This window comes from Phasianus colchicus, chromosome 7 (assembly GCF_987193195.1).
Source record: "Phasianus colchicus chromosome 7, bPhaCol1.hap1.1, whole genome shotgun sequence".
In the NCBI taxonomy this organism is placed as follows: Eukaryota; Metazoa; Chordata; class Aves; order Galliformes; family Phasianidae; genus Phasianus; species Phasianus colchicus.
In genome coordinates, this window is record NC_143442.1 from 30,324,721 (window position 1) to 30,342,454 (window position 17,734).

General features: G+C 36.4%; 1 protein-coding gene across 5 annotated transcripts in view; it reads right to left on the minus strand.

The window, feature by feature from the left end:
- The window catches only part of GULP1 (GULP PTB domain containing engulfment adaptor 1), a 147,604-nt gene that overhangs the window by 74,286 nt on the left and 55,584 nt on the right, over window positions 1-17,734 (minus strand). For 4 of the 5 annotated variants that reach the window (XM_090144365.1, XM_090144368.1, XM_090144367.1 and 1 more), the window contains exon 2: window positions 828-921. The exons of the other annotated variant lie outside the window; for it this stretch is intronic. In XM_090144365.1, coding sequence (XP_090000491.1) covers window positions 828-921 — 94 coding nt within the window. The remainder of the gene's footprint in view (window positions 1-827; window positions 922-17,734) is intronic. 5 annotated transcript variants of the gene reach the window in all.

Consider the following 17,734-nt stretch of genomic DNA (forward strand, 5'->3'; position numbering starts at 1 on the left):
GATGTTATCTCTTCATGCTGCTTTAATGCATGACAGATTCCGTTTCTTTACAGCTTTGATAATGACACAAAAGCAGGAGTTCTTGCGACATAAACAAAATTTCTTGCACTCAATTCAGTAGAGTTCACTTGAGGAGAGGCTCAGGCTTAGTGTGTCACGCTTAAGAGTCTTTAGAAGATAATGTGAAAACAAAAACAAAGTAGCATGACTGATTTCCTACATTCTAAACAAATGAAAAAAAGCAAGAATGTTGACAGAAAAAAAACACCTGCACTTGTTTTGCTTCATCTATGAAGTATGCTTAATCCTAAACAGACCTCAAAAAAGAATGAGCAAGCCAGAAGCACAACTCTGAATATTCAGTGGTTTGTTATACTTTTGGAAAGGGTGCGTTTCAGATTGCTGCAAATTCAAAATAGCTTCTTAAAGCTAAGAGATGTTCTGCAGCATGAAATACTCTGAGTATATTAAAGGATGGCTTTCTAAAAGAGCTTATCCAAGAACCCAGGGAACATATAATGTAAATGCAGAAGTCACTGTAAACTCTTTAGAAGTTCTAAAACTCTCTAGCACATCCTTTGGTGAGCACAGGAAAAAAGCCACAAACATATATAAGTATATATTTATAGGCACACACATCTCAGTAAAGAAAATAGTTCTTTAAAACTATCAAGACCACTTTACTCTGTACATCACAGAAGGTTGCTCATCTCTACTTAATTGATCAGATAATTATTCCTAAGAACTTTCTTGTATAATTCTTAATATTTTAAAAAATGTATGCAGGATATTTATGTTTCTCATGGAACAAAAATGAAATGGCTTACCTTTCTTCCTACTAAAAGCACGGTTCATGTTGAAAGTGTATCTACTCAACTGTGTTTCAGGGTTTGGTATGTTTTCCTCCCAACACAATTTAACCTGCAGAACAATATGTGCAAGAAAACAGAAGAGTCCATTATTATATTTGAAGTTAGTGTGTTACCTTCATATGAAATGCAATAAAAATTATTTTAATTACACTGAAATCATCCAGAAAATGAAAAAGGGAGGCATGCTTTGCTGAAGAAATCGCTGTATTGAGATTTATTTTTGAATGCTCTGTGGCATTCAATACAGAAAGACATTTTAAAGCTCACTATGAAGCTCACACTAAAATCTAAGAGACAGAGCAGGGGGCCTTATATATAAAACCAAAGACAAACACTACATACAAATAGGTTGGAAAGAAAGCTTTAAAATGAATATCGAATACAAGATTCCATAAAAGCCTTCAGTCCACACTTGCACTGCCCTGTTTTGTGTCATTTCAGCTTTCAGATTATTCCAGGCTATGCTTTCATCTTCTTGTGGGGTTGACATTGAAAAAAAAAAAACACAAATCAGAATGAATAAAGAAAAATCTCTTCTTCACCCAGGGATTCAATGCACAAAAAAATGCCTTCTATCACTTCACCCATCTCCTTGCTTCTGTTACTTCAGATTGTGTCATGGATGTTGAACAGATCAAATCTGGTAAAGTGCAAACATCAGTCACACAATTACATGTGTTTATAACTTAACTGAATTTAAAGTAAATTTTGTATTTCCTTCACATAAATCCTAGGATTCTTAGCCTAATTTTAGATTCATCACCTATTATGAGAATTTTTTTTCTTTAAAAATAATTTTCTGTATAAAAAGAAACCTCAAAAAAGCATTCTTCAGAAACCAGCCAATTTTGTAACATTGATTTGTTTTTCAACTTTGCTTACAGATATTCTCATTCTGTTCAGATCAAGTCAAAAGCTACACCTCTACCCTTCTCTCATAGCAACCAAGTCAAAAGAGAAGAAAAAAAATAAAATAAAGCATTTTATCAATTATCTCTGAAATTAGCTAAAATGCCAGTATATCCAAGGCCATCAATACAATTAGAAAGTTAAGATACTCAACGCAGCTCAAAGACTTTGCAGCACTTGTCCTGTGCAGGCTCAGGGACAAGAACAGTTGAGTTTAAAGCCAGAATTATGATTTGTCTCATATATCCCTGTCAGTTTTCTTGAACTGCAATAGAGGAATCACTTGAGTACTCTTCCGTGATTAGGGGATCACCATATCTTAGTTTTCCCACCAACCCTTACTTCCTCCCCCCATTTCTGTCCTCTGAGCAGACATCTGCACACAGTCAGATGCTGGCTTTGTTTCAACAGAAAACCATTAAAGCATTTTGCTGAAAACACAGTGTAACTATGAAAACTATTAATTTTTATATCTGATATAAACATCAGTTTAACTACTAGAAGTCTGCACATCTATTCCAGTAAATGTGCTAAAATGCAATAAAGTTCTTATTTCTTCCTTTATAATGAAAATATGTGGGAGATGTAATGGATTTGCTTCACAAGAATAAAGATACGCATCACGTTGATAAACCCACGTTGATAAAAGCCATAATCCTGTGATTCTGTGATAATGGACAATCTTGTTTTTGTCAAAAACATTCCCCATTTCAATTTCAACAAAACATCAGGAGTACAAGCCAGCTTTGTCCATGACTCCTACTCCACTGGGAATTGCTGAATTCCACTGGGAATGCTGCTAAACACTGAAGGAAACACAATTAGCTACAAGTAGCTGTTTTTCAAATTCCCTTCAGCTCTAACATGAACAATTCCTTAAACCTCTCAGAGGCAGAAGAAACAGATGGTTACAAGCCCCATAAAATTTTGGAAATCCCCACCTAAATAAAAGTTCACAGTTGCCTAAGGGGCAAGGAGGTGTCATTAGGCTGCTGTAAGCAATACTGGAAAGTTTTGATTAGGGGATACCAACAGACAATATTGTTGGGTAAACACAAGCTGTTCTTTCATCATGAATATTGAAGATATTTTCTGATAAAATATAATGCTGTTTCTCAGAATGCTCAATACAGAAAGCTGCTGGATGAAACAGATCTGCAAAGCACTGTGCTAAAAGCTTACAATGAAACAGAAGACAAAATCCCATGACGGTGCAGGGGTCCCTCTACAGACAGGGGAGACCTTCCTGTGAGCTCATTTGTTTAATATAGGGTAAAGCAGTCAGAAGCACTGGGGAATAGGCATGTGGACAAAAATAATTAATTACTCATCATGAAGGAAGACACACCTATGTAAAGAATGTTCCTCCGCCTTTCTACTAGGAGTTTGCTTCAGCTTCAGCCAGAAACCAAATTCTACTTCGAAAAACAAACTTATGTACAATTCCACAAAGTGATTAGCAGACAAAATACAAAAAGGTATTAACCTGAGATATTTCATGTTGCTTCAGTTATTTATTCGGGGGCAGAAAGAGACAGAAGGAAAAGTGAGAAACAAGGCAGCTTAGAAAATAATTTCATTGAGCTAACAATAATACAAATTTAAATGCCAGCCAAATTCTGAGAAGTGGTTTTGTCAGGCTGACCGCTTTTCATGAAGTATGGGAAGCTGAGAATGTAAGCTGCCATAGCAGACTGCAACCGTAACAGCAGAAAACTACCTTCATCTCCCCTTCCCTTTGCATTCACTGGCATTAAGGCCTTACTTTTCACAGTGAGGAGCAAACTGCAAAACGGCCTGGGTTGTGGGTGACTGAGGTGTTTGCAGATATTTGGTCTGATGGGCACAAGGCTAATGAGGATTGAAGCTCAAGCTGTCACCTCAGTAATTGCTTTTGATCATTAATGCTAATGGTGGTTGCTGTCTGCGCTTATGCAGCAAAGGAGGCAGAACAAGGGGAAGCAGTAGCATCCTTCAAGAGCCAGATAGAAGCAACTGCAACCTGTCCTGCTGCTGCAGTGGCACAGAGGCCACCCCACAGACATCTGTATGTGCCTGAGGTCTCCTTCTGAAATGTTCCGTTTTTATCTGTTTTCTAAATTTAGATCCATCTCAGACAAGCCATGAGGGAGCACTTAATAAAGGGACAGAACAAGCCACCAATGTTACTTGCCTTGTTTTTCTTACTTCCTCTTCATTGCTGGACTTGACCCAGAATTTATTTGGGTTTCCCCACACTGCAACCTCCACCCTCAAATAGCATAGGCTGTAATGATCACCTGGCCTGACAGTTTATTCTATGCCTCCTGTTCATTGGACAAATAATTCTTACCTGAAAATCTCCTTAAGACCCCTCAACTTGTATCCACAGTGCTTTAAAAAAAAAAAAAAAAAAGGGTCAAACATTCCCTCCCTCCCTTTCAAATACAAACATCCCACAGTGAGCCAAATTAAGATGGGAACATTGAAGTTTTAGACTGTTTTCCCTATCAAATTCCAGCCTTTTGAGCATACTGGATAACATTTCTCAGAAAATGAAGCACAATGTGCCTTAAATCCTGTTTTCCAAAGGACTGCACCACACAGGAATGTGTGATTCATTGACTTGCAATGAAACATGGGTTTATAAAGTTAATGCTGAAGGTAAGATGAAAAGCTTTGGAACATAACAGCTATAAAATTCTTGTGGTAAAATCACAACTGCTAATATGAAGACATAATGGTAGAAAAATAGTAGACTATATCAAGTGATACACAAAATGAAGTTAACTCCATCATATCATGATATACTCCCTTTTCTTTTACACAAGAAATGAAAGTGTAACTTGCCACAAACCCTTTCACCTCTGAAATAAAAGTCTAAAGGAAAATATATTGAAGCGTCAGGGAACAAAACTCAATGTAGTCCTTGTAGCCACTCTTCATGTTTGGTCAGCAAGCAGTTCCATTTAATGCTATTAAATTATTTCCATCCTTTGAATTTATAAGCAAAAATAGTCTTCTATCCAGACCTTCTGTCTTGGCTTTTTATCACTCCATTTCTTAACAATAAGCTACTCCTTTAATTAGGGAAATTTTGTCAAAAAGAAAGTCAGTAACAGGTGATAAGTGGATAACAATGATTTATCTGGTAACCAAAACAACTTCTCAGGCAGCATTAGAACTAAGTATTCTCTTAAAGCAGTAAAAAAAATTATCAATGGTTACACACTGTGCTTTATCAAGGAATTGCATTACTTATGGATCAAACTAGATTTGACACTGCATTAGCAGAAGCAGTAGTTTTCAAGCCAGCAACATTCCCTTCTTCCCAAACTTCTTCAATTTTGCATGAAAAACTGATACTCTTATTTTGTTCCCTATAGTAACACAGTCATGGCAGACTTCAAGGAGAGCTTCCTTTTCCCTTAAATCCAGGAGATCCAGTGTCCAGAGTAACACGGTAATGCATTTCAGTCCTATCAACCTAGGTTTTTCTCTACTGTACAAGAACTTACAGATGTCAGATGTTTAGAGCCAACAAAACAGCTTTCCACATGTTCACTCAGAAGGAACTCAGTCATTGCCATCTGCACCCGAAAGACAGACAGACGGCAAACATCCTGCCTGCTTGCACCCAAGGGGGTCAGTCTTACCCATTTGATCATCTATACTGATCTAAACAAGATCTTAGCCTTTCCCATCACTTTCAGGCATAAAAGCTTCAGACTTGAGCTTTGCTAGTGTTTTTAGAAGCCGTGGAGTGGATTCACTGATGGGTTCCACCAGGAACAGAACATACCAAAGCTCTTAACATAGTTCTGGTGGAAGGGATAGTGGACTGCCCAGCTGTTGTTCTCTGCTGTGTTTTTTAATTATTGGTTTGCTTGGTTTTGACTTGAGCATGAGTAAGCCTCCAAAACTTTAACAAGTCCTTGATTGACTGGACAAATACAGTTCTAAAAAAATGATGTCCTGACACTAAAAATGGTTACTCCTACATTAGCAGCCTCCTTGCAAGAACTGATTGCTGCATAGATGGCCTACGTTTGTTTTGCTGCTGACAGATGTAGCACAATCACTTTGTTGTACTTCCTTTGCAGAAAAAAAGCAACCTACAAATTACCAAATAATAGCTTTTTCTTTGTTTAGCTTTCTACATATATCCAAATGAATAACACAGCACTTTTAATAGCATAATTTAGTTTTGCTTGCAAAAGTTCAAAACTTTATTAGATCTTTCCAGAGGTAAACGCAGTGTAACCCATTTTACTATTCTACCCAGCTTGAAAAGCACGAGGCATACTATTGTGAGCACACGGTCTACAGATCCCACAGGACCACTCTACACACTTCCTGAAACGTGCAAATGAAGTTTAAAAGCACATTACTGAAGTTCAACAGATGATGAAAAGGATGCGAAAAACACAGATGTCTGTTTTGACAGAGGTAATCAGAAAATTTCTAGGCAAATATCAAGGAACAGACAGCAAAAGAACTGTGAGGATAAATATGCCTGCAACTCGTCAAGCACCTGTGTGATTCTTGCAGTTATACAGGCTTCACAACATACACCAGATGTTTTCTCTTTTCAATCCTTCCACTAGAAGCTCAAGAGGCTTGCCACAATTCATTAACAACGTGAAAGAACAAATAACTTTCCATTCCCCTCAAAACAAGGGTGCTACAAAATGGTTTTCTAACTCATTGAATTCAAAAGACACGTTGCTTCTTCTTTTTTAAAGCATATAAGGTCAATATTTTTAATAATGGATAATTCTCTTACAGAAATGAGAAGTATATCCTGAAAGCAGTTTTAACTATGTCAAAAAAAAAAAAAAAGGCGGGGGAGGGCTACATTATTTAAACCTAAATATAACTGTAGGGCCTCAAGTCTAACTTTTTATACCTTCATTCATCTGGAGACACATTTCACCTCTCCCACTAAGGAAAAGAAGAAATATAGGAATTTTAGGCATACAGACAGCTTTGTAGAATACCTACTTATATTTTACAGTGCAGTTCCTAAGGAGTGCATTTCCAGTAAGTGCCATAAGTCATGTTGAGAAACAAAAACCACTGCCTTGCAAGCTATTAATGATTTATTTTCTCATGACCAGTTTATTAATATATTCACATACTTTTGAAATTATAAAATGCAGAATTGTTTTTTTTTAAAAAAAAGGATGGCATTACCTTCACATACATGTAGTCTGATATTGAACACTGACCCCCAGCTACTCAAGTCACTATATTTCTCATTAATGTTAATACATTCAGAATCATTGCTTTAATTGTTTAGCCTCAAGGACATTAAGTTGTATTCACACAGATGAATAGAGGTTTAAGTGACTGTGACAGTTTTCAAAAGTGCGAAACATTTGGCAACATCCATTCCATCACTCCAAGTAAATCAACCTCTTAGTGAGTACCTCACAAAGTAGATTATATTGTTTTTTATATTGTTTTTTCTTTTTAAAGCGTAATTAGATTAGATTTGTTCTGCTTACCAATTTTTTTTTTTACCCCTTCTGAATACAGTCTGAGGAGACTCAACATTTTGACAAGATATAATATGAAAATGTGATATGCACAGATATGAAATTCATACAGAAGCATAGAAACCAAAATCATATTTATTAGTAAATTAATCTCCTTATCTCTTATAAAGATGGTATGTGTTTAAGTAGTTTAGTATAACGTGCATTAAGGAGAAACATTCAGGTTTTGCACATGGTTATAGTTACTATGAGTTTTATTTTAAGATATTTTTCAAGTGATCCATCCCAGAATAATTTAACAGAAGTGATAACAATCACAGAAATACATACACCCACATAATAGACCTTCCAAGCTAGCAAGGCTTAAATTTCTTTTGCTTTCTTGACTAGAAGTGTTTTCTATGTTTTAACACGCTTGGGACAAATAAAAACTTGTACGTTCTAAAAATCTTGACAGATTTGCAAATTTAGACTCAAACACTCATTGCATTTAAAGCAGAGAATGGCACTGGCTTCTCGGGACCAAGATGACACAATATCCACTCCTGCTCCAATTACCTCCCATCTTATTGAAACACATTGAAAATCTAATTCACAGTTCTGAAACAGCCTTAGATTTGCATTAAAAAACTCTCAATAGGACATCTTCAGTATGTAGGTATGAGTGTTTTCTCCTGTCCATCACAAAGCATACAAGACTCAGGCCATAACCTACACACAATTTTGCGTAACAAACGATATGAAGGTTGCTATAGCTATAGATGTATACCTTCTACAGAAGGGCATAATTCTGTGCTGAATCCTCACAATCACAGGGAAGAAAAAAGTACAAGTAATTCTCTCAAGTAGGCTGAGAAAATCTGAAACCACTAACAGCAGATACAGTGACTGTTCCCATAATTCAACTACGGGATGCAAAAGGCACACTGGGAAGAAGTGGGGGTAGCAAGTACCAATATCTGACATGTTTTCAAACAAAGAAAATTCTAGCTTTCCTGAAAATTAAGGAGCACTTCAGCAGAGAAGTGCATGAGAACTGGAAACAGAACCTTACCAGAAAATTTCCTACTGAATGGCTCAAATGCTCAGCCCAGGTATTTGTTTTGCTCTCCTTCCTATTCACATCTGAGACTGGAGTTGATAGCTCAGGCTTTGGGTACAGCGACTAGACTAACAAACACTGAGGCAAAACCACAAGAGTAGCACAGCATGTCATCTCTTTCAGAAATTTATAGAATCACACAATCACAGATTACCCCTAGTTGGAAGGAGACTCACAAGAATCATCTAGTCCAACCTCTGGCTCCACATAAGACCACCCAAAATTGAAACCCTCTGTTTTAGGAATGCTACCCAAATGCTTCTTGAACTCTGGCAGCATGGGGCTGTGAGCACTGCCCTGAGGAGCCTGTTGCAGTGCCTGACCACCCTTTGGTGAAGAACCTTTCCTAATACACAGCCTCAGTCCTCCTGACACAGCTCCATGCCATTCCCTCATGGTCCCATCACTGTCACCAGAAAGCAGAGCTCAGCACTGCACCCTGTTCCCTGTGAGGAGCAGTAGGGTGCCATGAGGCTCTCTGTCAGCCTCCTCTGCCCTGCACCCAACAAAGGGACCTCAGCTGCTCCTCATACACTTTGCTCTCTAGGTCCTTCACCATCTTTTTTGCCCTACTTAAGCTTTACAGCCACATCCTCTAGAATTCGGCATATGGATTCATAATGTACCAAAATATGAATTCAAGCCCAATTTTCAAATGTATTTGTGAAGGTGAAGTGCCCACATAAAGAACAAAACATCAGTATACATGATATCCTTCCTAAGATCCTTGCAGCAAGCAACAAGCAAATCATACCATAGACATAACAATACATTCTTTATTTATAAACAAGAGACAAGAAACTACAGCATAATCCCCAGCAGGCAACATGAGTCCCTACAGCATTGAAGCACTACAGAAAGCACTGCTAAAGCAAACTAAAACTAGGCATCAGCTGGGGAAATAATAACAACAGGACCACCAACATAAAACTGCACTATAGCCAATTGTTACATCAATATACATGCTATTCTCTCATCCCTGCAACAACATACATATTCATTTCCAATAAAATGAATTATGTATAGCTGTTCAGACTACTTAAAGTCACTCCCAGGACAATACCATATAAAATACTAGTATTTGCTAATGAAAAATAAATTATTTAATGTTTCAGATGCATATCCAAACAACTTCATGAAAACTTGTACCCTGCATTTCTGAAATAATTAAATTTTGCTATATTATTCAAGAACCAACCTCCCAAGAGAAAGAATTGAGCATGTCTATATTAAAGTATTTCACAGAAGTCCATTTCAACAAAACCAAGAAAGAGTACTGAAAGAACAAGCTGTGACATCACAAACAAAAAACTGAGCACAACGATGACTGAAAATTGGAGCAACTTATAAGAATTTCTAGAGTAGGGAATAGTCATTACAGGACAGTGCTAAAAAATTCAGCTCAGAAACACAGCACATCTTCAGCTAAACTCTTCAACAATCTATTCTGATTTAATGGAAAACTTATATAAACTGAAGCAAAGCTCATTCTTTGGAAACTGCGTGAATATATAAATATAAGCACCTGCGAAGATGTACAGCATAAACTGGATCACTGATGGCATGCAGACAGAAAAGACTTAGTGAATTCTTATCAAAGTCTTTGCCATTAAAGATGAACAACTTAGTTGTGGTTGTCCTACAACAGCTATGTCCTTTCTGAGAAAACCATACTTGTCAAGGAAAGAATAAACATTCTTCAACAATATTGACACAAGTCAAAGAAACACAAATTTCATTGTGTAAAGAAAAAAAAGTAGTGCTGTTGAGGAACAGAGATGAAAAATAAAATGAATGATTAACCTTGAAAATTAAGAGCCCAAAGCGTTATTAGAGAGGAAAAAAAAAAAAAAAACAACCACAGATGCTCCTTGGAAATGGAAAGGAACCAAAGTGGAAATATTGTCAGATGGGAGTAACAGGCAGCATTAAGTATTGTGGTATAGTGGTACATGTATAGACAGAATTATCAGATCAGTCTGTAAAAGCTCTGTGCTTCTTGTTTCTCACTTCATTTATGACAACATGCATACAAGTATTCATTTGTTTCTTGATCAATTCTTAAATTCACTGTGCAAAATTAATTAAAAATTCACCTCCCTTTCCTTTTTTATCCAGAAATCTACCTGTCTGCTAACTGCATTCCCAAACATTTATCTTGCTGGCCACAACTCAGAGAATTTTCAGAAATTCAGCTTTAAACATATCCATTTAGTGTCCAGAAATCATCCTTACTTTCTAACTGCACTTTAGATTCTCAAAGTCCAAGGACTAGCAAGAAGCCCCATATTTTAAAACTGCCATAACCAGGAACAGAAAGATTGTGCCTACTGAGCAAAGCGTCGTGACTACAGAAGCCAAATATCTTTAAATATCTTTCTAAATTCTATCTTCTTTAGAAGGAGAATATCACTTCCAGACTGATTTCTTCTCAAGCAGTGAAACATCAGCACTGAAGCCTTTAGGATCCTACTGATGTCTGCACAATTTTGCAGGTAGCCACTTTTCAAATGTCACCGGCATCAAGCCACTGGGAAACAAGATATATTTTGTTGTCTTTTCATTTGCAATACATACACAGAACCAAAAATACTTACTAAGTAGTCAGCAGGAAAAATGCAATTTGAAAGCAACTTTAAAATTAAACAAATGAATTAACTTCTAGATTTCCCTCAAATTATCTGGAGTGTTTCCACAAGCCACCTCAATGCCTTCTGACCCCTGGGAAAATATAAACAAGTGCAAACTAAAAAGCCAAATTATTATTTTAAGCTAAAGTAATGCAGAAGTTAAAATTAATATAATAACAGAACGTAGTTTCCTGTTAATAACAGTGAAGCTGCTTCCCCTATTTATGGTATTTTTAAACAAATGATATAGAGGTTTCCATTGGCAGTAAATGCATAAGCCTTCCTATGGAATCATCATTATTCCATCTTGTAGATAGTTCAATAAAGACAGAAACAATATATAGCCTCACAGAGTCATCAAAAGAATTAACAGAGAGCTGCCGTGAAACCCAGGCCTTCTAAATCCCTCATTCCTGTTTAATAATTTATACATAAAAATACTGTCTACCGGGAATTCATCTCACTCAGATAGGAATTTCTTCTCAACGTGTATTTATGCCAAGTTAAGACCGTGCTTCTTTAGTTCACATTACTGGAGAACTTCATTAGCCAATAGCTAAGCAGCATTTTGAGAGCAGTTACAGGAGAATAAAGGTAGCTCTAAAGATAGGATGGAGTGCCAGCCTCCAGTAATTTTATGGCCTCGTTCCTCATATTAGAACAAAGAGCACAGAGTGAATCAACCAAAGAGGATGGATGGCACCTCTACTTCATTGAACAATTTTGCCCATGGCAAAAACCAGAATTTTTGAATATGTGTGGCACTCGCCATGGATTCCAGCAAAGCTTTATAGCACACTTTCTCTCCCTCTGCTTTCGGTTACTTTTTCAGCTATCATTGCTACTTGGCCTTTCAAGCTGTCCTACCTTGTCAGTTCACGTTCATGACACCTTTTGCTATTAGAGGCATACCTGCAGCATATTCCTGCTGTTGTTATGATGAACATAGGACAGTTCACTTGAGCAAGTTCTTTGCTAAATGGCACTTCACTTAAGAAATTTATACTCAAGGAGTCTTCTTCAGATTCCAGGAAGAACAGAATTGATTCACCACCATATCTGGAACTCTGCTCAGCTACCTGATTAAACCTCTCTTATGAGGAAATAATCCTGTTTTCATCTAAAGTATATTTACCATATTATTTCCTTAAGCTGTTTATTGCTATCTACATTCAATAAAGCAAAACTTTGTGTTAATCATCTTTTTGCTGCTGTTGTATGACAATAAGAGGATATCTTGTCTTAAAATAACTTGCCACTATATTATCTAAAGCATTTACAGTCTTAGGACCTTGCAGGATTGATTTAACTGCTGGGTACCAATACAGATCTGCAGTGCTATGCAGTTTCCTATCAAAAGTATAGGGTTGCTTCTCAGGGTTTCCCTTTTTTTTTTTGGTTAAAGCAAAAGTGAAGAAATGCACAAAAATAAGTTACCTATGCTTCTTCCCTGTTAGCTTTGCATGAGAAACAACTTTTGCCCTGAAATCTAAGCCACATATCAACCTTGTATTTAATATTGGATTGTTTTTTTTTTGTTTGTTTGTTTTTCGTGACTTTTTTTGTAGAAGATATGTTAAAGCAACAACAATCTGGCACTGTGTCCCTATTCCATAGTGCAGAATAGGCTCATATGCATGAAACCTAAACTTTGCACAGGGTGACAAACAACCTCACACATTACATGTACAACTACTGATTTACCTGTTTCATGATTTCTCCATTATAACACAGCGATCAAAATTATTTAAATTGTTAACTCTGTGCATTAGAAAATCTCACTTTCCTTCCTGAAGTCAAAATTTTGATTTTTAATATAATTTTTATACTATTCTATATTTTCTTTTTACTCACACAAAGAACCAACTGCTCCTTGATATCTCTCTTGACTTTACCTCTATTGTAACAGCTGCAAATGGGTACACTTACCATATCCCGTAAGTCAGTAACCAGGTGGTATAGAACTTCATTCACTGATAGATAGAAAGCTGCAAGCAGACACTGCCATTTTCCTGCTCTTAATTGATTAAGAGCAGGAAATTATGTTTTAAAAAGTTCTCAGTAGACTTTTAGCTATAACAGTACTATGGAAATTGCTCTTCAGAAAAAGTTAAACTGCATTTTTGGTGTTGAAAAGATACATACCAAGTAGCACCAAATAGTAAGTACAAAATGCTTTTTTGCTTTCAATTGCTAAGACCTCAAATGCGCTCTCCTATTCACCACTAAACTCTTTGCTGCATATTTTAGCAGTTCAAGCTGTGTAACAATGTAATTTCCAAGTAACAATGATATTTCCAAGTACAAAGTCAAATTCTGAAATGAAGATTCTGAGTTATAACTCCCCAGATGAAGGAAATAAAGCAACCTGAATTCATTTTTAAATTTGCCTCAAGTGACTGAGTCAAAATGCTAACAAAGCACTGTTTTCACTCAAGACCAGAATGCTGCATTTTATCTTGTATTTTTCATGATAACAAATACGTGCACAATTAACAGTGCTTATCTGATGAACACAGATGCACTGAACTGCAGAAATTCACCTCAATCATTTGTCTAAGCTCTATGGCTATTGCAAGTACCCGGAACTCATCCATCTTGGCTACCTGCTTATCCTAAATATCCATACAGCTCCCACACTATCGCAGTATTTGACACATCATTTAATCACATAGTAAGGATCTGCCAACTTCATAGGTCAGAGTTGCATTTTCTAAAAAGCAGAGTAAGGACAGAAAGACCGATGCTCCAGAGAACACATTTCTCCCATCATTTAGCAGTAACAGTTAGGACACACTGAGGATAAAGTACTTCAGTGGATACTTAAGAAGTGTGAAGAATGAGATGGAGGAAAGAAAGTGCTAGAAACGCACTCTGTGCTAACAGAAGACATCCTATGAATAGAGACATGGAGCACAAAAACATACAGGGCACCCGCATTAAAGCAACGCAGTCAGAGGGCAAAAACACATTCAGATAAATTCTCTTTTAAATTTTGAACCACTCAGTGGTGGGGAGGAACAAAACTAACAGTTGTAAGACCGGCGGTTTTATATTAATATCATTTTTCAGGGATCTGTTGAAATACTTTGTGAATAACTGTTCAACAAATACACAGCACCTTCCCAACAAGAAATTGCAAAGCACTGAGATGTGTCATTTATTCACAGGTAGCAGAGGACTCTCCATAGTTGATCATAATACTGACTGCCACAGCTCACCGCGGAAAGCCAGATGGGCAGCCAACCATACATACTCACAGAAGTCTTAAATATTTATGTCCCAGTATGGCAGAGTAACCATTAGAACAGTAAATGGAATCTCTGAATAAGTCTGTGAGTCTTCAATTCACTCAGGAAAATGAAACATACTTGAAAAGGAAGGAGGTGACGGCAGCATGTAGAAGAGAAACTAAGAAAAGCCCTGCTTGCTGCTACCTGATATCAGTGCAAGATCAAAACTGAATTTCAAAGTGGTACATTCATCTCCATATTTCTGATATTTTTAGTGCTTTTTTTTTTTAATTAGCTTTAGGTGCTATAAAATTCATAGAGAAACTTCAGAGATGTTTAAAAAAAAAAAGCAAACCAAATCACCACCACCAATCCTTGCTGAAAACAGTGACCTTTGATTTTCTGCTGTGTTACATCACTGAAAGATGATCTATCTGGCTATCCAAGCCTGATTTTTTTTCATAAAGCATAAAAAATATTTAATATATATATATATAAAATAGACCATAATGTCAATGTTCCTGTCAAAGTGCACTTTTGGTTAAAAGCTAGCAAGAATGAGTAACATTTGCTCAGAAAGCTCTCATTCAAATTTTTCCTCTCCCTTTGGAATTCCAGTCACTTAAAAAAATTAAAACCAGAGCTATTAGATACCATTTATGTCTAGTGAACCAATCAAGTTTTTGTTTTTTAATGGCTATTCACACATCAAGATTTTTCAACTATCAAAGAAAGGATTTACATAAAACCTCTCAAAATGTTGTTACCTAAGCTATCATTTGTCGCTCAGACAGCATCTAGGTGAAGCAACACATCTTTGCTCACGTTACTTTCCCAGTGTTTGTAAGCAAAGTCAGTGTTTGTCCTTCCACTCCAGAACTGAGTGAAAGTGTCCTTTTTACAAACAGAAGTCAATAAAATGAGGAAAATAGGTTATAGAACCATGGAAACAAATTACAATGCACAAAAGACCTTGACTACGCTTTGGGCAGCTCCGGCCTTCACACTTCAGGGGCACAACAAGCTTAAAGATGACGATGAAAAGAAAGCAACAGTTTATTACAACAAATCCAAACAGGTATAAAAGAAGTATTTCAACAGTTTGTGTCTGTAAGAAGTCAGAATCAAAGTAACCCAGATAACATAATAGTCTAAATTTTCTAATTCTGGAATTGAATTCCTGTCAATGATTTACAAACTCAAAAATGTATACAAATAAAGAAAAATAAATAGAAAATGAAGTACAGTACCTATATTTTTTAACAACACTACATTCTTGCATTACTATATCCATAATCATGGAGATGTGAAATGCAATGTGTTTGGACTGCTCTTGAGATAGGGCAGGAATTGTAGTTCTTTTCTCTCCAGGAGGATACAAGCAATAAAAAAATCCTTCATATTTTTTAAGAAGGATATACTTAGGGAGAAAGATCGTAAGGTGAATTATAGAAGAAAATAGGAAGTGACAACAGGTGGCATGTGGAAGTTCAGAAGGAAGTCTTTTTCAATTTCACATCTCACGTAACAGGCATTGGATAAAAAAAGATCAAATTAGCTAACAAATAAATATCTGCTGTGCAAAGTCACTGAGCTGTTCACTACAGATGGATTGGCTGGTTTTTAATTTAAGACTTCACAATGACTCAAAAGTATTGAAATTCAGTGAACAAGCTTGTTTTGGTGCTTTGCTTTCTTCAAAATAAATAAATGAGTAGATGGGGAGAGCTGTATCTCCCCTACAAAGAATACAGTATGCTACAGAGCTGTCTCAAAGAACTATCCCAACTGGCCTCTGAAATTTGGGTCTGTTTGTTCTGTCATATTGAGAAATATACCTCTGTAAATGCAGAATGTGACAACCAATATAAATCCCTAATCTAGCCTGTTGTTGTATCTGTTGTAGGTAAGTAAATAAGGGAAGCAAGCAGCCTTGAGGAAGAATTTCAATGGCAAGATATTATTATTAGTTCAAGACACTAACAGATTACAGACAGATAATGGGCAAGATACAGATACAGTCATTTCTTTCTAACTCAGTTCAAGCAACATTTTTTGTTTGTTTGGTGAATGGACAAGAATCACAAATGCAGTAACAAAACCCATCACATTTTTGTTTGCTTTAAAAATCAGATTATGTGTTTTCAGGCTGCTGATAACATTTTAGGAAATCACTTAAAATACTACTCATTTTATTCACATAGATATAATACATAGGACTTTTTATAAAACATTTTTCATCTGACAAAACCAGCATGCTGTAGTAATCAACATTTAATGCACTGTCTGAATGCACAGTTTTACTATAATTTCATCCTTCTTTTCTATTCTAAGAGGTACAGATCACAATGGAGAAAAAACACCAATGTACAACCACGAATTTAAGTGTAAAGACCTGGTCACAGTTCTCTTCCAAGTTTAAGGACAGAAAAAAACCTAAACAAAACATGGAAGCATGACAACTAGATGTTCCTGATGAGAGGCCAACCAAAGCAGTTAAGACACAGGCTGGGCACCATCACTACTACAGACAGATTTAGAATGACAAAAACAGTTATTTCTCAATTCACAATGTGGAAATACTATTTATATTTTCCACATGTGCCAGACTGCAACTGCACGCACTGCACAAGTTACTAGGTGCTGATCCATAGCTCTGGTAGCTTTTTGGTTACCAATATCATTAAAAAGTTCGAAAACGTATTTGGATTCCAGTATATTGCCTGCAAGCATCTAAAAATCAAAAGCATTTATAAGATGCATAAGTCAACAAAATCCTAAAATGGTTTTTCAACATGCAAGCAACAGCATCACTTTTGTTTGTTTCTGTTGGTCAATTCTAAAGGTTGAACGTTCAAATACAGAAAAACTACTCAATTGCTTCAGGGCAAGCTACAAGATTAAAAAACAAATACAAATCAAAGTCCACGTTATTAACAGAAACTGCAACTTCTTATTCTTCTACAGCCCAGAGAGTTTTTAAAGGAGAGAAAATTTCCGGACACACAAAAGAAGTCTAAAATTAAGAAATCTTCCCATTTCTTATATCTATCCTTCCTGTATTTATCAGGCTCCACTTTGAAGAAGTTACAACACCCACGTTCAGTAGTACAGCAGACAACCTGAACATTGTTTCTGTTCCCTAAGTTCATGGTTTTAAATGCAGCACCAGCAGACCTAGACTTGAACTGGTGAGCCAAGCAAAACAGTCATTATCATCATGGATTCATTTGACAGACTTATCTTTAAGTGTACGCTGGTTTGGAAACTGAAAGTTAATTGTGACTTAGCATTCCCTCCTGAGTTCTATCTGACATTTTCACCCACTTAAAAGCTGAGTACTTACACTTTTAAGTAAGGAATGGCTTTCTGGACATTTCACTCACTCTAAAAAGAGCAGGCAGTGAGACCACAACTAATTGTTTCCAAGAACCTAAGAAATACGCAAAGTTTTAGGTTACAGCAGTTACACCTCTGGCAGTAGAAACAAAAGCTAGGTCACTAACTT